Here is a 27292-nt window from a genome sequence, read left to right on the forward strand (position 1 = left end):
CCCAGCCCAAAGTCATTTAGCTAATCGAATGCAATTAAGCCGGAAAAGTCTACGACTAAGTCCCACCGATACTCTCGCACACACGCACATAAAAAATGAGAAATAAAGAAAAATCGGCTTAAATCAGATTGCGATTGGCCCGCACAGTTTAAGCCGCCTTTTGTGTTGACCACAAACTACGAAAGTCGAACCAAAGCAAAACGAAAGAGGGAAAAAAATTGTAAATAGTTTTTAAACGAGCATAGCCACAGGCAACCAATCAACAAGCAGCTCAATACCGTCACACAAAGTCAAGTATGTGTTAGCCAAATAAATGAGCAGAGTTGCCAGCGCATCTTAAAGTTGGCCTACGAAAAGGCAGAGCTGACTAAGCTCCAAGTTAACCAGAAATTATGTAAAATATTCACAGATTACATCTGTGTTTCCCCCATGCGAGTCAAGTTTGGATTGTTTTATTATAGTATTTATCGGCCTTAATTGATTTATGGCTAATTTGAATAGATTTACAGCTGAGTGGGCAACCAAAACCGGCAAGAGTGGGCAGCTGTGTGTGTGAGTGCTCAGCTGCTGCTGGTGTGCAAAGAGGCGTCTACAAAATGATCGCTTCGCTGCTTGTATTGGTCAATTGGCCAAATCGGTAATAGTGTGCGTTGACTTGTTTGTGGGTAGCAGAGCATGATTAAGCCAGGTACACTGAGCCGTAGTAGGGGGTTTTTTTTAACCAAAAATATTTACAAATAAATAAAGAGTGAAAAAATACCATGTTGATAGAAACATTCAGGTTTACTGACCCAGTATCAGGGAAAAAGATTTTAATATATAATGGAAAATACATTATTAATATAACTTTAATAGTTTTTAAGAAAATAAAATACCAAATATTGTAAGATTCTAACATTAAAAGATATTATAAAAGGTGAAAAATACGTTTTCTTTTCTATGTATTGTCTAACTAAAAGACACTATCCTATAATGTTATTTTGTAAATATGCTATGATGACTCCAATACATAATTTTTGATATGATTGGTATATTAAAAAAATGTATCTAAGTATAGAAATTTTGTTGATTATTGTTATTGACTAAAATATGTTGAAAATGCCTTTTAAAAATATTTTAAAAGATTAAACTCTCTGACTTTAGATATTTTCTTATTTAAAATTTACTTAATTTTAATATTTGAAAACTAAAATTGTTATTAAATTCATTATTATTCGAAGTCCTGATTAATTCCAAAATAAACCCTAGTTTCTCCTCCCTTTTTTCTGCCAGTGTCTGATCAGCCACCTCATTGGGTGAGCACTCTGCTCGGCACCAACACACAGGCACTCCGAAAACAGGGACTTGCAGAGCCCGGCTTTGGATGTTGGCCCGATCGGCAGACTGGCTGAAACTGAACGAAAGCCACCTTACCTGTTTCGAAATCAAGTTTGCCGCTTCTGTGTCGCTCCGGTGATCCGCACAGAAAGGTGCACGCGCGCATTCAACACGGTTGTGTGGCCCTCGATCCGAGGTTCTTAGGTGATTTTGTGGATTTATACGATCATCGGAAACGGAACGGATTTGCCTTGCTCAAGCCCCAGAGACCCCAGAGGTTCGGCAGAGCCAAAAAAGCCGTCGGTATTTTATTTTATAGATTTCGCGACCGCGAATCGGCTTCTCTTTCATCGTTTCGGTCTTAAAAGTTATTATTTAACGCGATACATCCATGTTGTGCGTCATCCGGCCCATTTGATTTGCAAATTCTAGACGAGCTTTTCTCGAAAAGAAACCCCATAAATCTTGATTTAATCAAAGTGTTGAATATGCAATGATTCTCTGAATACCAATGTAATGGCCAATGCAAAGAATAGGCTATAATCAAAACAAATAGTGTGCAATAGAAACCCCACCACATTGGAGCTAATAATCTAAGTAAATACCTAAATAAATATAATAAATACAAGTTATTGTATGAAAGTGTCAAACATTGTGGCTAATCGAAGTGAATTATGAAATAATCATTTATGCCAAACGCTATTGGAGCTAGCTCTATAACCAAATGGATATCGCAAATTGAATCTTTCGAGCAGAGAGGTAAGTTGAGATCAAGGTCCACATGTTCCCGTTCCCCCACCCGCACCCAAATCGTAATTTACCAATTTCATTATTAACTTTGATAGAAATCAAATAACAAAATACTTAAAAAGCGAGCAAAACCAAAGCCGTAACCCCAAATAAATTCAAAATATCAAACATACACAGCCAAAGTCGCGTTCAAAGAGATATATCTGTGGAGTTCTTCATTTCATTCAATGACTTTTGGTGGTCCCTATTCAAACAACTCCAAACAAATTCAAGCATCGACTCGATGACACTCGAAACGTCAACTCGAACAAATTTTTTTTATCTCCGTCGTCGTCTTTGCTTGTTTCCCTCCTCGGTGATAAGTTCACTTGACAATGAGTTGCAGCAAAGACCCAAAAACCAAAAAGCCAGGCCGAGACGCCAGTGCCCCAAAGACGGTAGTGAATACTCGGATGCTCGAGATGGAAATTTGAAATTCACTTAACAAAACTAATTTCAATTGTTGCACTTTTCGGCCGGGGGCAAGTAGAACCCAGAAGAGATTTTTCGAGATTTTTCTTGGCGCCATCCCAAGTGGCCTGGAAATGTGCCGTATTTGTTTTGGGGTTTAAGGAAAGTGATAGTGGGATGGTTCTTTTCTTGGGCAGTGGAAAACTGGCCAGGGTAAATTGGATAAATAATATGTAGGTCACTGCTTTAAACATTCCTTATGGAATATTTATTTTTCAAAATATCTGAAATTAAATTAAACGTCATGGATAAAAGGCTACGGTCAGACGATCCAAATAATTTCAAGTTTATTTAAACACCGATTTCTATGATTTCTAGGAACAAATTACTTCGTGTTATTTTTTATGTCCTTTGGAAAGCAACGTAGAGACATTTTTTTCTAACAATGCCAGACTTATAAAATCTAGAAACGCAGCATTTTAAATAATTGTTTATTATTGGTACCCCAAAATGAATTAAAGTCCACATAGATATAGACATTTTCCTTACTTGAAATTTGTCCATAAAAAACAATGATTAGTTATTGAATTTAGATAAATATAAGTTCGATATACATTTATATTAAAAATGCTTGGGATGATAGAAAATTTCATTTGAGTCGTTCCAGATCTTACAAATCTTACGTAGCACCAATAGAAATAGGTAATTATAGTTTTACAGTGAATTTAGATTGACACAAATTTGTTTATTCAAAGTTTTTCAGATTTCGCTTCTCTTGAAAACATTTACAAGCCACAGCCGCTTCTCGGAAAGCTAAATCTTAAATTGATTGATCATTACTTAAGACTTAACGAGTTTCGAATAGGATCAACACAGATCTTAACCCAACGAGTGTTTAGTATTTGGCTTGTAAGACATTTCATTAACCCCTAGTTACTTATCCGCCATCGGAGGGCGAAACGCCGAGCAATAAAGGCTATAAATCATTTCCAACTCCTTATGCAATCGAAGTGGCCAAATAAAAAATCGAATCCATCAAAAGCGCCAACTCATCGGAGGGCATTGGGGATACTCCGAGCACAGCGTGGCAATTGTTCAAATAGGCAATAACAATACAAATCAGTTGCTTCAAAATATGGCTCTTTTTGTGCCGCAGACAATTCGAACAATATCATGAACTATTTTCAGCGTATGAAAAAAACAAACCTAATCAGCAATTGTTGCTCCATTTCATTAGCAAATCGAAATGGGTAGAGTCTGCAGACTTTCATTAAGATCTACATATTGATTGATATTATCGTTATATTTTCCATTGTGACTGGCCCAAGATTTTGGCCAAATAACCGTGACAATCCGAGACTTTAGTGTTGAAAATGCCCTGTCATCTCTTGCTTTTAGAATTGGTAACAAATATTTGCGAACGTGCGATCGACGAAATGTATGCGGATAACAAACGTGGCCTAGACAAGGTGACGGCAGCGACCCCGCCCACCCACGCCCTCCAACAGCAACAGCAGCAGCAGCAACCGCATCCCCTCCAGCAGCAGCAACATCTGCAGCATGTCCTGCAACTGCAGCAGCAGCAGCAACAGCAGCAGCAGCAACACCTACAGCAGCAACATCATTTGCAGCACCAAATGCACACGCATCATAACTTTGAAACGCCAGCAACTCTGTCGCAACAGCAACACATGCAGCAGCAGCAGCAGACGACACAGCAGCAACATGCAACACAGCAGCAGCAGCAGCAGCAACAACAGCAACAGCAGCAGCAACAACAGCAACAGACAGCCGGCATGTTTACAAGGTAAGTTCTTAGCGCCAACATTCTGGCTTATCTCCCTTTTCACACGGCCACGCATCACAGCCGCCCAAACATGCAAACTTTTAATTTCAATTTGTTTCGCACGCTTCGATATTTGTCAATTCGAATTTGAAATACGGGGCCAAGTTCGCATTTGGCGGCAGCGAAACTCCTTTCGACCCATTCGCTTCCTTTCCCTGGGCTCCCAACAGCCAGACTCCTTTCCATTTCTTCGTCGTCGATTTCCTTCAGTGCCTCCTGGATTTTCACTGCTTTTGTTTTTCGCTAGGTCTTCCTCCACGAATGCACTGGAATAAAAACTAGGATCTTTACTTAAAATTACCTGATTAAAACATATATTTTTTTCCATTTTTGAAAACTGTATTGTAAATTTGAAATTATTTATAGGATTATTATTATAAATTGATTACATTTATTCATTTAAAGATAGATAATGATTTAAAGAATCTGATACTATTAAATGTTTGTGCTTGGTCAAAATTTGCGATTTATTTACTTGAGTTTTTTCTGGAAGTATCATTATTATGTACATCTTAATTCTGCAAAATATTAAGCCAATGGATTTTGATACATTTTGATAAGTAAAAAAGGTGTCTGGGATAAAAGCTATCTCTAGCATCCCTTAATAACATCCCTTAATAGCAAAATGCAATGTTTTTCACTCCTGAAAGAGATAATCCAATCGCATCCCATCAATTTTAATAAAGTGAGCAATATATTTGGCATCAAAGCTTTCTCTAGCATCTCGCAAGAAATATTTCTCTTGATATTAGAAAAGAGTTAATTGGCCAACTTGTATAGATTCGAATGAAGATTGCCATATACATTGTTGCAAGTGATTAATCTGTTTCTCTCCGTGTACTGATGCTGCTGCTCCTGCTGCCGGTTTTAATGGCCTCTTGTATTGGCAACTTGTAGTTCGCAGTTATCTGGCCCTCGTAATCTCTCCGGTCGGTCTGCGTACCCAATATCCAGCACCCAGTACCCCCAGCGCCAATCCTCCGAGGAGCTGAAAAACGCGCAAAATTCACTCCCAGCTAAACTGAACCGATCCGAACCGCGCCGGAGATGCTGTGCCATTTTATTTAGCTCCAATTAATTAGTGCTTCAAATGTTTTGCCATAAGTTAAACCCGCACAGTGCGATGCGATTGACATTACCACGTTGCCAATCGGACGTCCACGAAGACGACGACGCTGGGATGGGGCCCCAAAAAAGGCGTCTCCACACCAGAAATAAAACCAAAAAAAAACAACTGAAACCCCAGGAAACCTCGGGAATCGACGACAAAGTCGGGGAGATGCCAGTAAAGTTAGCCACATCTCCTGGCTGCCGTTGCTTCTGAAATGTGTAAAACTCACGTGTGATGTTGTTGATGGCTCGTTCTTTGTCTGCTGAGATTTTCTTGTACTTTTTTTCGGACTGGGGAAGTATCCTGCCTTTGTGTGGGAGATTCTTGGGTAGGTGTTGCCCTGATCTGGGGCTTTTTTAGGTCTTCTTTTTGGGTGGGTGTCATTTTGTAGACCCTGCCGGATGCGGCATTGAAATTAGAGCATTTTGTAGTAGCAGCTTGGTTAGGAAAATTGAGATAATTATTTGGAAGCCTATTTTGAGAATAATGTAGTCAAAGGAAAGAGAGGAAAATAAATAGATACATTTTGTATCTTGGAAAATTAGTACGGATATCAATCATTAGAACAAAGAATTTTTCCATATGCTCACAATTTAATTTGCTTTCCTTCCACATAAAAGATATCCCCGAATCACAGAATGCCCATCTTCATTACCAGCTCGATTCAGTTCATTCATCTGAATTTTACGTGACCCATGAAACTATCAATTAGCATGTGAAACTATTGGGATTCCCAGCCACCGAACTATCCAAACTTAAGCTTCAATCTTTTTTTCTATCCACTCCAAAAAAAGTTCATTGTTCGCGCGCCAAAGCACGCGCTTCGGCACTCTCACAGATACAGATTGTAATGTATAGTAAAATCGGGCGGATTTCTATAAATATTTTCCATGCTCGAACGAGAAATGCCCACAACACGCCTCGCACTGAAACAAACAACCGTTAAACAACGAAAACTATATCAATATGCTCTAAATAATAAATGACACTAATTAAACCGAAGAAAACCCGGCGTTTGTTGTTTTTAACACATGCCAGCCAGTAGAGTCAACAAACCTGGTCGCCACTCGAGCCACCACAAAAAATGAAGCAAAAGATCCAAGAAGAAAAGGTGGAGGCAGGAAAAGTCAGCCTTAGCCAAAGATTCCAATTCAGAGTCAAAGCCAAACGATACGGATTTGTGAAGTGCATCTCGGCGGCTTCCTGGGTGAAACTAACCGAAACCGTTGCGTACGGATTCTGTTTGAGTTTGAGCTCGTATTTGCTTTCGGGCCTGCGCCGTTGGTGTTAATTTTGGTAATTAGCATGCCGCGGACACTCGGCTGAGATACAATTTCGTTCGGCTATCTGTAACACACTGCACGGGGCTGCCAGCTTTGGTAGCAATTTTATGCTGCTAATTTCATTAACACATTTCACGAGAAAAGCGATCAGCCGAGCGGACCGAGCTATTTACCCACAACTCGGCTATCGGTGCAGTAAATGCTGCACTAGATCTCAGTACGCCCAGTGCACTGCGAAAGATTCTCTCTGAAACTAAGAAAAATATGGTATGTAAATGTAACTTACAGATACTTTTTAAACAAGTGATTTTGGAGGTATTTTACTTATTCAAAGATCAGGATATATTCAGGATTCTTCTAATGAAATTTAACAATTATTTGATTTGCCAATAAAATGATATATTAATTTTGTTAAAATCCTTTCCTATACATAAATATGTTCTTTAAATAGTTTTTGATCATGTCCTAAAAACGATTTCCATAAAACATTTTATGGTTGAATTGAAGTATAGGTATTATTTTGATATTGAGGTTTTAAATATATCTTCACATACACTATTTATATGTTTTTTTTCAGTAGGTACATTAAAAATCCATTTTCCATTTCCCAACCTGGGTTGATTTTCCCCGAATTTCTTTCTCGCTGTGGTTGACTTCCGCTTGCATCTAATTTCTAAGATCAATATTTGGTGACGCGCGTCGAAATCGATTTCGGAATGCTCCCCTACATGACTGGGCACAATCTTGGGCACATAAATCCCAATCCGCCGAAACCGAAACCGTTCGACCACAAAAGGCTGAGCAAATAAGTGCGCCACCTCCGCCGGGGGTTAGGTTACCAGATCGATGGGGCTGCCCTGGGGCAAACCAAATTATTTAGTTGCGGCATCCCTGTGCTAATTGCCTGACGGTAAAGTGCAACGGCAGCAAACCATCAATCCAGAGAGTTCCAGCTACACCAAAACCATACCATAGGATATACCATATACCATAGTTGGGGTAATTTCTGGCCAAGCCACCGCCGGGCACAAAAAGTATGCAGAGAGCCCAGTCGAGAGACCAAGAACCAAGTCATGGGAAAATTTCCGTACACACACAATTTGGGGCTTGGCTTACGGGCGGAGGAAGAAAAAACTCAGTTTCGCACGCAAATTAAGATAATCGAAAGCAAATGCAGCACAACGGTAGCCGCTCTCCATGGTTAGGCTCGAAAAAAGGCTAAAAAAGAAAATCAGCAGAAGAAACGGGTTTAGTACCCGGTAGCAACAAATCATAAAAATATGAAAAATTATGCGGCGGCGTCGGAGGAGATTCGCAACTGCAACTCAGAAGATCGCTCCCGCAAATGACGATGTCCAAGAGCCAATCATCGAAGTGTGCTTTTGGCAGTCCATCATTAAATTGTGGCTAAGATTCCAATCAAACATACAAGACCATCGCAGACGGCAGACGGCAGACGGTAGCATCGGGGCATCACAGCTCGATTTCATTTCTTTTCAGGCAATGAAATCTCAGCTGCGGTCTGTGGTTTATTTTCGGTTTGGGTAACGCTGGTGTGGTTGAGCGGTGCTGCCACCGAGTGGTGCAGGGTGGTGTGGCTCGCATTTTTGAAATATATGCGTCAAAATAAACACAGTAGCTGCCCGCCAGACTTCTTTATGAGCTTTTGAGAGCAGTAAATTATATGGCTGCGATTTACGGACACACAAACTCATAAGTAAGCTAATTGATTGAGATAATTGAAGGATGGGCGAAGGATAAGGATTTCGGGGCTTACGATTTAGGCTAAAAATGATTATTGAGAAAGGGAAGTGATATGTCTGGCTTCAATTTAGTTAAAACATTTTATTTACCTCTAATATTATTTATTCTGACTTCAGCATCATCTATTAGGTATCATCTATTATGGTAAAATTAAAGATATTTCTGATTTCAATTTAATTTACCCACTCAATAACTTTTATTATTATTGATATATTTATTTTGATAGTTACATTTGCTATTATAAAATCACTTTTAAGGATAAGCCTATTAAATTGATTTATCAATTTCAAATATCTTTGAGCACTATGCTATATATATAAAACAACCTGTAATAATCCAATAAAAAACGCTGTCTGACTATTAAAAGTTTTTATCTTTGAAATAGGCTTTTGGTTCGTAATCTTTGAGCCATATTATGAACGTAAAAACTGGCTGCTGAGCGTATAACACTCAATGCTCACCTGGGGCCACTTTTACCTATGGCCTGGCATATAATTTGGCTAAAGGCCGCTGCGCTCCCCATGGTTATTAGATTGTTTTTTTCTTTTCTCATACTGTTTTTGTCCAGCTCTTTTTTCTGTGCTAAACGTCGCCCCGATGCTAATCTGTAGGTGTGCGTTTGGCGAAAAGGTATCGATTACTGCCACCGACTTACGCAGAACACAATGAGGCACCCGCGAAGATCTGCAGACAAAAAAACAAGTGTTTGCCGGCTGAATAAAAAATTCCGAGAAATCCTCGAAACCTGGAAATCTCGAAAAAATGGAAAGCATTGTGCGGCGGCGCCTGGGCAATTAATTTGCCAAGGAACCTGGAGCCAGGAACATGGCGAACCCAAAACACGGTGTGGGTTCAGTTTGGGTTTAGGGTTACCCGAGGTTCCCCGAGGTTCCCCGACTTTTAGCTGGCCGGCGAACTGCCCATCAGTTTGAGAGGTCTGGCATTCATTATACGCCGTTTTGCACTATTTTTTGTTGGCCAAAACCGCAGAGCTGCAGTCCAAAGTCGAAAGTCGAAAGGGCGGGGCGGAGCGGAGCGGCCAGAAATCATTAGAGCTGCCCGCAAGCTCAATAGCCTGGCCGAACTATATCGTGGGAATATGGCAAATAAACTCGCCCAAATTACACACACACAGCGCTAGAAATGGAGAAAGATCTGGGGATCTGTGGGGATTCGGAGGGAGTTATCTAGTCTGCGACCAGACAATTCGCACAACTCCAGTCCACAGAAGAGAGGCGAGGGGACGGGACGAGAAGACAAGACGCTTCGGGAAAAAGTGCAATAAAAATTTGCGCAAATTTCGTGTTTCTCTTGGCCTGCAATTGGTATTGACTGACTGACTGGCTCTGGGACTCACTCGATGGTCCACCTTTGCCGAGTGGACTGGGCATCGGGATCGGCATCGGCATCGGGATCCTCCAACCCGACTGACGCCCCTGATGCATATTAAAACTCGGCTTTGGATTGATACCTGCACGGAGAAAAAATTAAATAAATCATAAAAACTAGATGGGATGTTTCTAAATGGTTCGCCTTAAGAGCCTTTTTATTTCATTCTTATCTGCTTACAAGAACTTTAATATCAGCCCATATTGATCTTTAACCCAGTTGATATAACTTTTTCTTGTTCCTAATAGGATTTTAATGTCTCTATAGAGGGGTTGGATGGTATGACTTGAAATATACCATCTTTAAATGGTCGATAAAAATATTCTTTTAAGCTTTTAGAACCTCTAGATATTTTTTAAAACCTATTAAATCGTATTCAAAAGATATATTTTATTTAAAAAATTTTTTTTATTTAAAAAAAGATGTCTTAGTGTTATATATATATATAATATAATATATAATATGATATGAGAAGTTAAGGACTGAGAATACTAAGCATAATAAGTATAGGACTAAGCTAAAACTTTATTATTAAATACGAATTGCATTGACCTTACACCCCATTTCTCTCCGTGTAGCCCTAGCGGGTGGAGTTCAGCTTTGGGGTGGGTTGAGGAGTTCAGTGGTCTTGTGATTTATTCGCTGCCCACATTTTTACGATGGCGCTCTGAGGGCCCGGGCCCTCCATAAAAATCAGTCGGAAAACGAAGGATCTGAGCCAGCCCCATAGATGCGCATTTAAAATCCATTTAAGTTAATAGTTTGGCATTATGTTACCCCGGCGGTTTATGTGCTAATTAGTGAGGGATGGCGATTGGCATTGAGATCACAGGAATCGCAATTGGAATTGGAACTGGAATCGGAAGAATCTGAGCCAACAAGATTTGTGCCTAATTTCTGTGGAGCACGTTAAGTTTTCCATCGCCAGTTCAGTGTTTTTCTCGGTTTTTTTTTATCTAGTCAGAGGGCCGAGGACCAGAACCCAGGCTGGACCAGACTTGATTAAGATCTTTTCCACTGCGCCAGAGGATCCCCAGTCGCAGATTAAACTTGTGGCTCCACCGGAGAGACCAACCACCAACACAGTGGCCACTGGCAGGATGATCCCACAACGCCTCGCTAAGAATCGTGTTTATGCTTTTAATTAGCAACAACAACTTGTACAGTAGTTGCCACAACGGCGAACGGCCAACAAGTTGGTGCTACTTAGTGCAGATTTCAAGGTAGCGATAGATATATTAAGAAATGTTGACATGTCTCGCTCACTCAGATAAATTTTGATGTAGATTACGGCCGGCTGTTCGGGGTCTTCCGTACACCAACCTCCATCCTCCATCTTCCATCTTCACTTCCATCCACCCGCTACAGCTTTATAAATCTGATATATCTCTCCCTGCCCATTAACACGTTTTTTGGATTTTTATTTTCCTTACTCTGGCGACCATGCATTACGAAAGGCTGATGGCATTATCATATTATCGCCAGCAACGCTGGCATCTTGTTTATGATAAATATTTGAGAAACTTATTAATTATGCCACAAATAGCCAGCCAGATAGCAGATCGCAGAAGCCTTTGACATTTTTAAGTAGCTAATTGGGAGAGGAACGTTCCCAGCTGAATGAAGTATGTGTGGGAGAATCGTTATGGATTGGCTGGGGTGGAATGACCAAAGTTGGATATTACAAGATATTAATCAAGAGGGGGTCAACGAAAATAAATAAGCGGAATGAGGAATTTCAACTAGCCTTTTTGGCCATTTTAAGCCCACAGTAATATTGACTTAATAAAAGATGTATAATTCTTAAAGTAATGTTTTGAATGGTTCGTACTTGCTTGATCATTTTTTTCGTAAAGGTCAAAATATGGTGATATCATTAAAACGTTTTTGAACATATATCCTTAATGAAGTAAGTTGTGGGATTATACAAATTGAGAACTTGCATATTTTTGTTATATTTCAAAGATATATGTGCAATAACGGAGTCCGACTTCTATGCCATATAAATGTGCCCACCAAAAACTGAATTCATTGAGTTTCGCATGTCTTTAGATAGTTTATTCTTTGGCTGACCCTTCACCACAGCCCACACATGCTGTCCGCCCTGCTGAAAAGCAAACATTTATGTCAGCTTGGCCACAAGTGAGCGACTCGCAATCGCAGCATTTAAATCAATATTCATTTTAATTGTACAAATCACCTTGACTTAAATGCGCGCCAGCTTGCCAGTGAGTGTGAGCCATACTCGACCACTCAATTTCGATTCTGGGCCCGGGCTAAAACTGTTCTATCCGAGAGCCAAGTACCAACTGGTCAAGAGTGAATAGGCCTTATGCATGAATATATTTCAAAGCCAGAAGGCGAACGAAGCGATCTGTGGATGTTGGATGGCGTTCGATTCGGTCTCAGATTCTGTTTCTTTTTCTATGCTTCTTGCTTTATTTTTTACTGCATGCCTCCGAAGCGGTTGTTGCATGCAACTCACAGTCACACGGACGCAGTGAGATTGTTTTAAATGTTAACATGGCCATTTAGAGGCAATAACAGCGGCAAAATGGCAGACAGTCGAACGAGGAAAGCCAAAAAGGCGCGGGCACTTGCTGTTATTACAACAATATTACCAATATTTATCATACACAAAAAAAGAGGCTTGCAAAATAATCGCCAACAGAAACAGAAACAGAAACAACAACAATGGACGGGCAAAACGTCAGCATAAATAAAAAATACTCATACGCCGCATGCGCCGCCGACGCCGACTGCATAAAAAGACAAATTTATGATTTATGATTTCAACCTTGTAAATAATATGCTCACAAAAGTACACACGGACAGTTTCTGCTAAACGCTTGTGCCGCCAGTGCCCAAAAGCAGCAACAACCACAGCAACAATCGTTGCTGACCAACCTACTTGCACAATTTTTCCGCACAAGGCATGTGGCAAGTGTGCCCCACATCAACCACCGCTCGAAACCACCGGCAAACCTCCGAACCACTGCACCACCATCTGAACCACAGCCAGCGGTATGTGGCTCGTATGATTTTTAAATGCGCGATGAGTTATTTATGCATCGGGCATCGCGCGGCGGTATGTGCGAGCCATCCTTAACCCATTGTGGTCAGCCGATCGGAGGGTAAATAAAGTGGTCGTAACTGAGTAAATACTGATTTGATTGGGATCGAAATTCAGAAGAATTGGTAGTGGATTATAATATAATATTTATTATTTGATTGAAGATGTACATTTAGAAAAGCAAATATAAAAAAATATTTCTGCGCTTGAAAATATTTATATTATTTAAAAAGCCAGGAATACTTTTTTTTAAGGTTTTTAAGAAAGCCAGGAAACTAAAGATCTTTAGATATTTGAGTTTATATAATTTTGTGAAATTACTTATAATTTAAATTACAATGCATAACATTTTATTACAATCTGACAAGCCTAATGTTTCTATAATATTATTTTTTATAGATCTATTGCCTTCACTAAAATTTAATACTATAAAGAATGTTAAAAACTGAATAAAAACTACACAGTAAACCAATAATGTTAATAAGCTTGAAAATAAAACGAAGCTTTTTAAAAGCCGCGATATTTTGAGGCAATCTATCAGACCCCATAAAACTAAGATTGAGTACTTAAAGTTGATTTGCTGAATTGTAGGTGTCGTTACAGGTTGGCTTCGACTTTGTATTAAAGCTACAAAAAGCGAATAATGTTAGCAAATATAAGTTGCATTCCTTGGCCAATTCCCAGGCGACTTAAATCACTTAAATCACCTCGCAATGGGTTAATAGGCCCGAGAGCGAAACGGAGACACCACACTCGAGTAAGAAACACACCCGAGTGTTTGGCTGTGAAAACACATGCCCCTCAGCTGTGTTGCATTCAGCCCGTCCACTCGGCACTTATTAAGCCGTAGCTGTGAACACAGAGCCATATATTCTAATTGTTTAACCATATCCCGTCTCCATTTGGCCCATTGCAGATTCGATGCCAACAAATCGACGAAGGGCGCCTCGAAGATGCGACGCGATCTCATAAATGCGGAGATAGCCAATCTGAGGGATCTCCTGCCGCTGCCCCAATCGACGCGCCAGCGCCTCTCGCAGCTCCAACTGATGGCTCTGGTCTGTGTCTATGTGCGGAAAGCCAACTACTTCCAACAAGGTGAGTCTGCCCGGGTCTACAGGGAACTGCAAGCTACATAAACTGAAAACCAAAAGCCAAAATACATATATGCATGCTGATAATTGGCTGCACGCTGATTGAATATGCATGAGTCATGAGCAGATGGAGATTGCGGCTGCGATTGTGATTGTGACTCTGTGCAGCCGCGAAGATTGAGACCGCCGAGTGCAGGACCCACCGCCGCTGCACTTCGAGAATGCAGTTGCCAAAAATGTATCTAGGAAGTTATCTTTATTTTTTTTGGCAAAAATGTAGCATGTTTACAAAAATATTACTCGCGTAGTAAGCAATTGGTTAGCACATTAACACATTTCTTACACCTTTTCATATGATTTCAATTTGCAAATATATTCGATTTGCCCAGATGAAACTATTTAGGCGTTATTTGAACACTTTTTGATAAGTTAAATTGGGCAAAAATTGACCTACCTTTAAGGGAGGACTTGAAAATATTTCATTGGCTAGTTACAATCCCAGAAAAAATACTACAAATGCTATATTGTCAAACATTAAGCCTAGAATTTATTTATTACGTATCAACTTTTATACCTTAAAATATATAAAAATATTATAAGATACAGAATTCAATATAAATATTATGGATCTGTATAAATTCTATAAATCCATTCTATAGATCCACAGATACATGACACTAAAGATCCTTACATATTTGACTTATCTGTGGTATTCTTCAAATATCTGTAAGTTAGAAACCCCTTTTTCGCTCAGTGCACCGCCGACTTTCGTTTAGGCCGGAATGAAAAACCGCTAGGCGCATGGCTTCGCTTTGGTTTAAACCAACATCATTCATATGTCGAGTGTCCCTCTATCATGCCCCCAAAAGCCCGGCTGAAATTGTTTTTGGCCAAGTAATTGCCGCAGCGTCTAGGCACGCACCCAGTTCCAGGCGGGCCGCAATTGCTGGGGGCCCCTCGGTTGAATACTTCAGATCCTCGAGTGCCCGAGTGCCCGATCGGTCCCCAGAGGTCCCATCCTCCTTTAATGCGCATGCGCGCAGGTCAACGCGCAACCGAACAAGATCGTTCGCTCTTTACTTACCTATTTGCGCTGCTATTTTTTGTATCTTTCGGTTTATTTTCCTTTTTTTTTGTTTTTTTGTGGATAATTACGAAAATTGTTTTTCAAATTAGCGTTGTGCGGTACATAGGCCCATAGATAACACACCAGGCTGGGGAACTCTTAACTCTCGGCTCGCATCTCCCGGTGCTCAGTGCTCAGTTCGCAGACAGAAACGAAACGAAAAACTGGAGGAAGCCCATGTGAAACTGTTGCAGATCCGTGGCATCCATACTATCTCAAGCCACCAACTCCTCCAACTGCAAACTGCAAACTGCAAACTGCAAGTCTCCTTGCCAGGCAATTTCACAATTGCAATGGTAACAACGAGCGTCTGCCTGGCATTGCTATAAATATTGCGATAAATCAAAATGTGCGATTTATGTGTTCTACAAATTGCAAAAAATTAAACTTAAGTACTGCTCTTTTCTCCATCCATCTCTCCTCCGCAAATTCCCAACCCGTAAGTGTGAGAAATAGTCGGCGTTTTGTGGCGAGGCCCCCATATCGTATCTTTTGGGCCACTTGGGTGTGTAGTTGCTGTTTTTGTTGTTCATTGTCATTGCACCGTTTAAAAGCATTTATAATCACAAATTGTGTTAATATTGGCACGCCATCGAAATCGCTTTGTATCTGCTTTTTTTTTTTGTATCTTCCATCCAAGTTCAATGGATTCGTTTGCTCTCCGTCTGAGTTTTTTGTAGATATACGTTTGTGGGTGGGTGTGGCTGGCCGGGCGAGATAGTCGCGATTAATGAAATACATATTTATAAACGAAATTGAGTTTTCAATACAATGAGATTCTTTCCGTATTCGGTTCGTATGCAAGATCTTGAGCCCGGCGGCTCGGCTTGGATCAGATCAGATCGAAGAGCGTATAATTGGCAAGCATTTAGTATTGTCGTGTTTGCTAGCGAATCTCGCAAGAAAAGGCACAAAGCTGTGAAGTGGTCACAGATTAAAAATAGTTTTCGGTTGTAGTTCAAGGCGTTTGATTCATGTGGGTTGCTCTTTTATAATTTTGTTGTTTATCGATAAAGTATAAACATTTAAATAAAAATCCAGAAATAAATTCGTCCAAGGGTGAGCCCAGTTAATAATTAAAATATTTATTAAGAAATATATAAATTTAATGTAATAATATATATACCTATTTGTATTAAACATAGTTATTTTAAATTGTTGGGATATTCATTGTCACTTGATTATTACTTTACTTTCTAGAAAAATTCCACTTGTTGAAGTCAGATTGTTTTCTTATTTTATTGTTTGTCAATAAAATATTACAGATTTAAAAGTGATGCAGAAATTAGTTCAACTAGTCATTAAATAGTCATTAAAACTCCAATTGAAAATGCTTTGTTTTCTCCCTATAAGAAAATTCTTTAAATATCCCTGACACCTTTTAACCATTTTATCTTCATGACTCTATATTGAGTTCCGCTCAGCGAGATAAATAATAAAGTCAGCTGCATTCCCTTGCCCTTGTGCATTGTAGATTTCCAAGTGCAAAAGCATTGAGCTGGCTGCCACTCCCCTTTTATTTTTATTTTGGCTGAATCAGGTACGCTGACGACAGACTTCTTGGCAAAACGGATTTCTGAGTATTTTGCCCGGATAGTGGGTAATATTAAGGCCCAGCGAAAATCTGACTGCATTCATGGCCTTTCCGTTCAAGTTCAATGAAATTACCAGTTGCGGTTGCTGCTGTTGCAGTTGCTGCTGCTGCAGTTGCTGTTGCAGTTGCTGTTGCCGTGGTGATTGCGGCCTGATGCTGATTTTGTGGCTGTTTCTCTTCGGCTTTTTGTTTTGTTTGCCAGGTGCGGGAGTATCTCGTAGTGTTTTAAAAATAATTGATCTTGATGCTGCCTGCAATGCAGCTGCAAAACAGCAATTGCACTCAGCGATCGCAGCCTGATGTTGCTGTTGCCACTATCGTTGATGTTGCTGCTGTTGTTGCTGTTGCTATTGCTGTTGTTGGCTCTTAGTGACAATGACACATTTTCTTTTTGTGATTCACTTGTTTTTGTTAGGCGGCAGGCAAACATCGTTGCCTCATTGTATGTAGAATGTAGAATATAATCAATGAATTAACAATCGAATGCATCTAACGATCGCCGTCACAAAGTGAGAGAGGTTTCCGAGTCTATTATTAACAGATAGTTTTTTAATTAGCCAGGCTTTTGCATACAAATTACCGCCATGGGAAAATACTCATATCCACTTATCGGATATTTATCCCCCCAACTGTTTTATACGGATGTCTTGATCGGCAGGGCGCGCCTGCGCAAGACACAAAAGGTCAATTAACTTAATTGGCATGATTTTCAAGAATCCGTTTTCTCTGCTCCTCTCATTGCAGTTTTCAAGCGTCACAATGCGATACATCATCTCCATCACCAGACAGCAACACCAAATATTGGCTTCTCAAAGGTAAGAAAGGTGGAACTATCCATCATAATATGATAAATATATATAGTATAATATAAATATATATGTAAATACTACTATTTTTTAATCAATCTCCTAGTCTTAATTTGGTTCCTTTCTTCCTTGGAAACAGTCCCCACAATTCATATTCAATCAGTGGGTAATTAGGAATCCGATCTGGCGGATCTGCGTTCATTTACCATATAACCTCGGCAATTTTCCATTCCGATGACATTTCGATTAGGCTCCCAGGGAACCGAGAGAAACAACTCAATTTAAGCCATCGCGGTGACAACTCAACCGAAAGTTCCCGGGAAAACAACTCTATTAATGGCACAAAAGCTGGCCATATCATAAGTCAGAAATCGTTTTGCTCGCCGCCACTTGCTGCGCCAAAAGCGAGAAGAGGAAATCAGCCAAAAGCCAGCGGGCCAAACAATAAATGCCCGGGAAAAGCCAACAGATTTACAGGAGCAGCAGGCACTAAAAAACAAAAAAAAAAGTGAAGAAAAAAAATAAAAGACTGAAGACAGTAGTCAGTCAAGCTGCCTGGCACTGACTGCTCCAATCCGGGCGAGATTGATCTACATACCTGTGCACACTCGTGACTGAATTAAATACTATAACCACAGTACGAGTACTACTCATACCCATACCCATACCCAAACCCATACTCCCCCTTTTCGGTTCGGTTCTCTTCGGGAGCTTTTTCTGCGGTTGTCAACGTGGGTTTTTAGCCAGGCTTTTGGGCTAACAATTTATTAGTGCTCAGACGCGAAAATGAATTTGCATTTCCAACACAAGATTCAATTTATGCTTTTTCGAATAGAGGGTGTTGAAAGTGTGGTAGCTTTTATGCATGATAAGGCGTTTAAATTGTTAGGGGGCTATAAGCATAATTGCATAGCTCAATCTATTGAAAAATATATTTATAATTTCAGGTCGCTTATTATATATAAAACCATTTAGTTTTAGCAAAACGAGAATAATTTCCAAAGCTTATTGACAATTTAAAAGATTTTTCAGTGATTCATAAACGGATTTCTTTTTAAAGTGAAATATTCTATTGTGATAACTAATATATTATTTTAAGAACTTTAATGACAATATATAAGATTTTCCCCCCATTTTAGAAAATATTTTGTATACGTATTAAAATTGACTTAACTACCATAATATTTTTTTTATAACTCTTTTAGCAGTAAGTCTTTTAAGAACAAATTAAATAATTATCAAAGCTCTTTGATAATAAAATTGATTTATCCATGATCAATTTATAATAATATTTCTAAACTTAAGTAGGTATATCAAAATTGTTCTTTGTGATAACTACTATGCTATTTTAAGAACCCCTTTAATGCACAAAAAATCACCCTGTACTCACGGTCGTATTTGTTTTACAGGCACTCTCCGGCTTTTTGATGATGCTCACACAGAATGGCAAATTGCTCTATATATCGGATAATGCGGCCGAGTACTTGGGCCATTCCATGGTAAGAGATTTTTTCCAAAGACATTTGCGAAAGTTGCGGATTGTTTTTGGGCTGGTTTTCTGTTTCGGGGGTCGCAAAATGGTTACAACCGGTGATACAAATCTCTGACAAGCGACAACAGGCAAACGACGATGCCTGTCGTCGTCGTCAGAGCATGTCATAGTCTCCCAACAGCAGCAGCGGCAGCAACAGCAACATAAGCACAGCAGCAACATCAGCGGTGCAGCAGCAACATCAGCGTTGCAGCAGCAACAGCAAACATATTTGTTGCACTTTTTGTGCTGTACTAGTTGCTGATGTTGTTGCTGCTCCCGTTGACAAGTTAGCAACTGTCTAAAGACCAAAAGAGACCCGATTCATTGAGCTTATATAAGTCGCTTGGTTTTGGTTCCTTAAAAACCACAGCTCCGTGTTTCAAGCTTTGTTTATTGCACGTTTATGCCGCTTAAATAGCAAGGTTATACATGCTTATACACACACATATAAATGGAGTTGCATATGTACTTGGCCTTTCACTTTGCATTTGAACTGAAATAAATCTGGCCAACTCGAGAACATGTGACATATCTCCGTTCTACATATAAAGCAGAAATAACAGACATTGACAAAGGTACCCGAGATTAGGCGACCAGGTGATTGTCGGCTCTTCGAAGTCAAAGTCTTCGAAGGCAATGGGGCGTATGTGTAATGCCTGGGTTCCACCACTGAAAATTATGCCATAAATCAGAGCCTGGCCTGTGATCCCAAGAATGGCTTACATGACCGAAAAAAAGCTTGATCAGCCTCAGCTTCATATCAAAAGGAAACGCTCCACTTGTTTTTTATTTTTCGTAGCCAGACCAGACAACCTCTCATATCAACTAAATTGTACCCCCTCTTTGGAAGTCAAAATGCTAGACAAGAACAAGCCAGCGGCAAGACAGGAGAAGCCAAAAAAGTTAAGAAGAAATATAAGAAACAAGTAAGCCAATTGGCAACCATGACATTTGACAGCCTTTTGGCCTTTGTGCCGAGCGCCTTATCAGGAGTTCCGAGGAGTTCGGAGGAGTTCCAGGGAGTGGAGGCTTCTGGGAGACACCCACAAGCCCACAAGAACCAACTAAATGGTCAGTGAAGTTCATAAATTCACTCGAATGCCATGTGTTGGCATAATTACGGGCACAATAAAAACCGAATTGGTATGGTGTGTGCACATGGACAGGCCCAAAAGTGGCTTGCCCAACCTTTTAATTTGTGTGGCAAGGCTCGGAGTTAGTTAGCGGCGGTGGAAACTGAAAAAAAGAGCTACAAAACAGCAGCAACAACTACTGGCCAAGTTAATTAACAAACTGCCAAAAATGTCAATTGATCTGGGCAACATTGTGGCCGGTGTGCTGCTGCCTGGCTGGCTTTTGCTATTGCCGATGTTTCTGCTGTTGTTGGGCATCATAATTCGAATTCGATTTTTGCATATTCCCATAACAAGTTGCCATTGTCATGTGTCATGTAGCGACAGTGGCCATAAATAAATTACAGCCACATCGGCCTGCCATTATAAATTGGTCGATCGTTCGCTTGGCTTCGTTTCGCTTCCATTCGATCGCTCTCTCCTTCGCTGTGGCCATAATTGTCAACAATAATAAAAGCTCATGACATAAACGGCCAGCAGGCAATTGGCCACTAACATCAAAGCCCCATCGAAGGCGATGAGCATGCTAGATCCGTTGACACATCATTAACAAATTACTGCAAAAGGCTGACTAATTGAAAGTTGATTCGAGGGGAAAAGAAAGGATTCCAATATTAAATTTAAAAAATACTTTATGTATTCATTCCATTTTATATTTATATTATACTACTATAATACTACATACTATACTACTTTTTAGTTGTTGAGAATATATTAACGATTATAATAATTTATAATTGAAAGAATGTTATTTCTTTTTACATTCTTTTGGTACTAGAAAAATAGGTGTACTTATAAATATTATACTCATAATTGTACTAGCCTCCCAGGATAGGAAATGCATTTTCTTTTTAATTTAAAAATCTTTAGAGTCACTTCCCAACAACCATGAATCATGGCCAAACACCACTCGCATTTATATGGTAATGCGCAACTATTCGCTGACTTGCACTTTATATGACAGAGCCCAACTATTTGCTGACCAGTGTAAACCCGTGTTAACCATGTCCCCTCTGCCGTTCTCGTTACAGGAGGATCTGCTGATACACGGTGACTCCGTTTACGATATCATTGACAAACAGGATCACGCAACCATCCAGGCCGAACTGAATAGGAACGTGCCGCCGCAGCCGGGTGGCTCGAGTCAGAGTCAGGCGAGCAGCGGTGGTGCCGGTGGTGCTGGCGGTGCCGGTGGTGCCGGCGACTCAACGTCCAGCAATGGAAGTGCCGGTGGAGCCGGTGGTGGTGCTGGTGGCGCCTCCAGTCTCGAGGGCGAGCATCGCATGTTCCTCTGTCGCATGAATGTTAGCCGCAATGCGCGACGGCAAATGCGTTTCGGCGATCAAAAGGTGAGTGTCAATGCACTGAAAGGAAAACACATATTATCCATATAGATATATTCACTTAATGAGAACTTCTTACTTGTTCAAAAAGTCCAGCACCTTTATAAGTTACATCACCTTTTTAATCTAGCCCATTTTGTAAATATTTAAATTTCTAGAACAGCTTGGGAATTATAAGACGTTTAGGCATCTACAAAGCTAGATAAAATATAATATATCTTTTAGTCAGGATTTGTGAATCAATTTGTAATATTACAAGCAGGAATACAACTTGGGAATGGAAATGGAATTTAAAAAGCTGCTTTGTAGTCAGTTGTGAATAAAATAAAACAATTTTTTTTTATTATAGGGCTGTTTAGCTGTACAATTATATTATATAGTAGGTATGTCACTTTGAAAAGCTAAATTTCTTTGGTCCATTCCAGATTTTTTATAGGCACTCCTTATCCATTCAATGTTTAATTACAGCATACATTTTTTTTATTAAAATGTGCTTTGAGACCCACTGATTTTTTCTCCGTGCATGTTTGCGTGGATGAGTAAGCGCGTGTAAGTCTCTGACAGGAATTGATGAATGAATCACCTGGGAAGCGTGTTGCGTGTAACACTTTACCACACTGCAGGCTCCCCCGATCCTCGGATCCTCCACTCCGCCGCTCAACATCGACATCTTGCTCTGGCATGAATTATGCATGAGGGCAGGGAAATGGAGTTGCAGATGGAGATGGAGTTGCGGGTTTGGAGTTTGGAGAAGAACCCCTCGAACTCATGCGTTTGAGCCGGCGGCCAACTGGTCATACATCTTGCCAACGAGCCGGGTTTTCTATAAGCTGACAAACGATGACAGTTGATGGGAAACGGGTGGGTGATTGCGATGGTGCCGTTGCTGTTGCTGCTGCAGACCCCATCCCACCTGGTTTCTGCTTTTTACCTGCTCTGATTGGCCGCCTCTCGGCGAGCTGATGATGATGTGAATAAAACGAGGCGGCCATATGAAGTTGTCTTCCCAGCCATCTCAACTCAACTGCTCGGCCGCAGGTTGAACAAGACAAGACCAAATCTGTCAACGTGTTGAGCGAAGCGTTGGCTGTGGCAGCCGCTTTTACCCGTTTTGGTCATGGATGTTGGCTATGTTGCCTCCATGGGATCTGCCGCCTCTGTGGGATCTGCTACTGTGCACCATGTGGTGGGCGGTCGCTTCACATTTATTCATATCTCCGCCGATCCGAGACGCGTCCATTTTTTTCCTCGCTTTTGCACAGATGTGCAGTGAGCAAAATTATGGAGATAAGCCCAGGCGTTGACAGTTGGCTGAAAACGTTTTTAATTAAGTTGAGTGTTGGCAGTTTAATGAGGTGCAGGAAGTGCTGAGCTGGGAGATTTCTGTGGATAAAGGTGCAAGACTTTAGCTCAGGGAATGCCATGCACAATAAGGAAGTTGAAAGTTATTTTAAATATATTACTGAAATGTTATAGTTTATTAATTTAAGAAAATATATACCATAAGCATTTTAAACATATGGCATTAATACATAAGAGACTATCTTATGCAACTTTTATTATATTTAGGTATACCACTTATATTGCTCTGCTTAGTAAGAACTAGTAACATTAATATGCATCAAAAGCTATAAGGCAATTAAAAGTTAGAAACCCTATAAAATTATATATCTGAATGTTTAAAAAGAACTTAGCGAATGTGCAATCCATTCCCAGCCTTGCTCAGAACATAAGTGCCTAATCTAGTCCCAAGCACACTCGACGCTCAAGACCCACATGAACTGAACCGGCGATAACCCCCAAAGTCAGGCCTTATGGCCAAGCCAAGCTAAATGCAAGCACATTCACTCCCAGGCTGGCACTCGTTAATATGCAATAAAAATGGACCAATAAATAATTATGAATGAGGTCAGGCATAGTTCAGAGCTAGTAACCAGTGTGCCAGACGGCCATACCCCATAGACAAAAGCCCAAAAAACTACAAAATCGAAAAAAGTAAAAAACAAAAGCCAGGGAAAAAGAGAAGAGACGGCGACAGCGCCGGCAGTGGCGCCTGGTCCCCAGTCTAAGGTCGTCTCATTTACCAAAAACTGAAAAAAAAACTAAAAAAAAAACAGAAAAAACAAACCCCAACCGACGGGTTTCATTGGGGGATCGGGTGGGTTTTCGGTATCAGGATCGTTGGGCTGGCTGCATTTGCATTTAAGCAGAAGAAGCTGCGACGACGACGGCGGCGGCCCATAAGCCTCGAAAATGCAATTGCAGTTGGGACGACGAAATAAATGCAGGCACGTTTTAATTGGGAGACAATGGCTCCGATTCGACGAGCCTGAGACTGCCTGGTGGGTTTTTCTTAGTTTTTTTGCTCCTCTGTGGAGGAGTTGGCATACAAACATTTCTGTGATTGCCTTTTTTAAATTATGGAATCAGAGTAAAATGTCTATGAGAGAGTGCGCCGGCATGCCGGTCCAAAAATGGCCATAGTAAGTAGGTACTCCCCAGATGCCCCACGTTGGGCGCCAATTTTCGTGGGAGCCAATCCGCAGAACAAAGCCAAACGCGTTGCATCTCTGTTTCTTCGTTTTTTTTCTTGCAGGTTGTCCTGGTCCAGGGTCACTATTTGTCATTCCTGCCCCTCTGCAGTCGCAACGAGCCCGTCTTTTTGGCCACCTGCACTCCGATTGCCATGCCCGAAACCAGGGAGTGTGTGGTGCAAGGTGCCACCAACGTCTTCACCACCATCCACTCGATGGACATGAAAATAGCCCACATCGACAAGAAGTGAGTAGCTGGGGATAGATAGAAATTGATAGTTTATGTCCAAGATAAATACTAACGCTTATTGTTATTTTATCGCTTTCAGTGGCGAGTTCCATTTGGGATATGATAAGACCGCGCTGCAGGGCACATCCTGGTACAATCTCATCCACAGCGAGAATCTGAGGGAGGCGCAGAATAAACACAGATTAAGTAAGTGTTTACTTTTTAACTCAACGCATAGCACCTTTATATGTTGCCTCGTAAACAATCGTATAATAATATTGGGCAATAATAATTAATTATACAAACTATCTAATACAAACTTAAGCCAGCCTATATGACATACAGGCTTTCAAAAGAAATATGACCACTATTAATATCAAAAACATATTAATCTAATTTATAACACAGCTTAAATTATTCAAACTAATTCAAAACTCATTCACTTGGGCTAAGCCTTTCTGTTAAATGGTTTTTTTCCAATGTCAGCCGATATAAAATATTGAAATGTATCTAACTAAAAACCTGTTAGGCCGCTAAGGAAAGACACCATTTTAAGTCGATTTCTTTGAGTTACGACTTTAAAATAACTATATTTTGTGGGCCTGATACATTTATCCCCTTTTTATAGTTACGCAATCGGAGCAGGATCGCAGCTGCATTCTGCTGGTGCGAATGCAAAGGTCTAGTGGAGAATATACATGGGTTCACGTGGTGTTACAAGTGCGAGATAGTCCCGATTCCACTCAACAACCTGTTATCGTGTGCACCAACCAAGTACTCAAGTAAGTTTATCAACAGATACTTCCTTACCACAATCAAGATACTTATTTTCACACTTAGAAGTCAACGAAATAAAATCTTTAAATGTAAAATTAAATCTATTAAGTCTAAATCTATTATTTTTTAAAACATTTTCAATACATATTTTCCACCAATATAAAACTCTTTACCTTCTACTTCCAGTGATCGCGAGGCCTCGATAATGCTGGCCAACTCCTGGCTGTATCACTACTATACCGTCCAGTCGAAGATCCAGTTCGGCATGCCGCTGGACAGTGGGATCCGTGTGCCGCCGGGAACCCCCTCCAGTGGATACTACAGCCCCCACTCCTCCCATCCGCCGGCCACTCCAGGTGGTGGCGCCACGCCCAGCCTGGGCATAGCCAGTAGCTTTGGCAGCCACCATCACACGCACCACTCGCACCACCCGCACCATCACCACCATCATCCGCACCACCCGGCAACGGCCTACCATCATCATCCGCACATGGGAACCTACGGGGGAGTCTATCACGCGGAGGGGGCCATCGAACTAAAGGAGGATCAGCCACTTTTTAGCTTTCAGGAGCCTGTGGACTATAGCCAGGTGACAGGCCAGGTGAATCCCCCAGCGAATACTCCCAATCCGCCCGCCTCCAAATCGGCCACGCCCCCACCGCCCAAGAAGCGGGCTCGCAAATTGGAACCCCTATATCTCCATGCCGAACGTTCTCCGGCGGCTGCGATTACCCCGGAACCCGATTGCTATGCCATCCACACTCATCCGTCTGCTGCCTATGCCACCTCATCATCGGTGGTCAGTAGCGATGCCTCGGTTATATATGCCACCATAGTTCCAACGAGACCGAGGCTACCCAATAAATCACTGCCTCCCGATCCTGCGGATTTCATCGAGCAATGGAATCCCAGTCCTCCATGGTCGGAATCGGCGCAAAAGGCCTCGTTGGATAGTTTTGGATCCTCCCACGAGCTTAGTCCCTGCATCACGACCACGCCCCCCACGCCCACCAGTGCCACCCCGCATCAAAGTGGTTTGGGCACCACCCAGACCATAGGACCTGCCTTCAGTTTCGAGTGGATGTCGGATCCGCTGGTGCCCGTTACCTATCAACAGTGGCCACCAACCGGGGACCATCATCAACATCTTTCGCAGCACTTGAGCCAGAGTCAGAACCAGAGTCACCATAATCCTCTCCAGCAGCAGCAGCATCTGCTCCTGGGACAACAGCCACTTATCCACCAGCAGCAGCAGCATCATCAGCAGCATTTAGCACTTCATCATGGGCGTGGGGAGCCATCTTTGGAGGGGGAAAGCCAAGGAGTGGTGCCACCAATACCCATTTCGATACCGATACCAACGGCCACGGGCCATGGGGATGCCGGCGAACCGGTTGAGGATAGAGGTTAGTATTTACCCTGTTTTTTTATATCTAAGTTTTGGCACGATTTCCCGAAAGCTGCGGCCAATTCACACTCCATGGCTAAGTAATTAAGGCCGCCAAAACAAAGCCGAGCTCTAGTAAAAGGCATCTTAATTATTGATAAGCTATGGGCTTCCGCCAAGCACATGCCACGCTTATGCTAATGCCCCTCCGCCCTTCACATGATATCATATCTCTATCCATCTATCTACATCTTGCAGATCCCAAAAATCAGTGACCAGCTTGGTGAGCTTGGAAATACCCAGAGATCACAGAGATCGCAGATCTGCCATGGCGGCCAGGTGATAATCACACTTAAATTAATTGCCACTTGTCATCTTAGCGTTTAAATTATTTTTATCTAACACGAGGAAAACAAATAACGCAGCACGCTATCACACATTCGTTTCTCGATACAAACAGCTAATTTAAGTGATTTCCATATATCCCTTTTGTTTTCCAATTCCCATTTCGTATGTGCAATCTTGAGAAAAACACTTAAAATTAAGAATGAGTAGCGCTTGGAAATTAGTTTTGCGATTATATAGAAATAGAAGCGAATGATATTCCAAGCCAAGCCGAGAGAGCTCTATTAGGTGTAGCGTTTTTATTAGCGACATTTTTATGGCGCGCGCTTAAAGTTTTTACGATTACTCGTACTTCTGTATTGGGTAACTCCGTAACTCCACAAATATACATATATCTATACTTTTAC

The 27292-nt window shown here is 41.1% G+C and overlaps 1 protein-coding gene across 1 annotated transcript; it reads left to right on the forward strand.

Moving 5' to 3' along the window:
• The first annotated feature begins 1475 nt into the window (after window positions 1–1475).
• On the forward strand, window positions 1476–27292 carry LOC119552665 (neuronal PAS domain-containing protein 4). Its single transcript, XM_037862377.1, has 11 exons — window positions 1476–2076; window positions 3916–4324; window positions 13900–14081; window positions 17542–17612; window positions 19013–19102; window positions 21302–21619; window positions 24210–24394; window positions 24477–24583; window positions 25005–25158; window positions 25340–26559; window positions 26799–27292. Exons 1-11 carry the CDS (start codon window positions 2007–2009, stop codon window positions 26813–26815), a joined length of 2823 nt encoding a protein of 940 aa, XP_037718305.1. The 5' UTR covers window positions 1476–2006; the 3' UTR covers window positions 26816–27292.

The sequence above is a fragment of the Drosophila subpulchrella genome, chromosome 3R (genome assembly GCF_014743375.2).
Source record: "Drosophila subpulchrella strain 33 F10 #4 breed RU33 chromosome 3R, RU_Dsub_v1.1 Primary Assembly, whole genome shotgun sequence".
Taxonomy (NCBI): domain Eukaryota; kingdom Metazoa; phylum Arthropoda; class Insecta; order Diptera; family Drosophilidae; genus Drosophila; species Drosophila subpulchrella.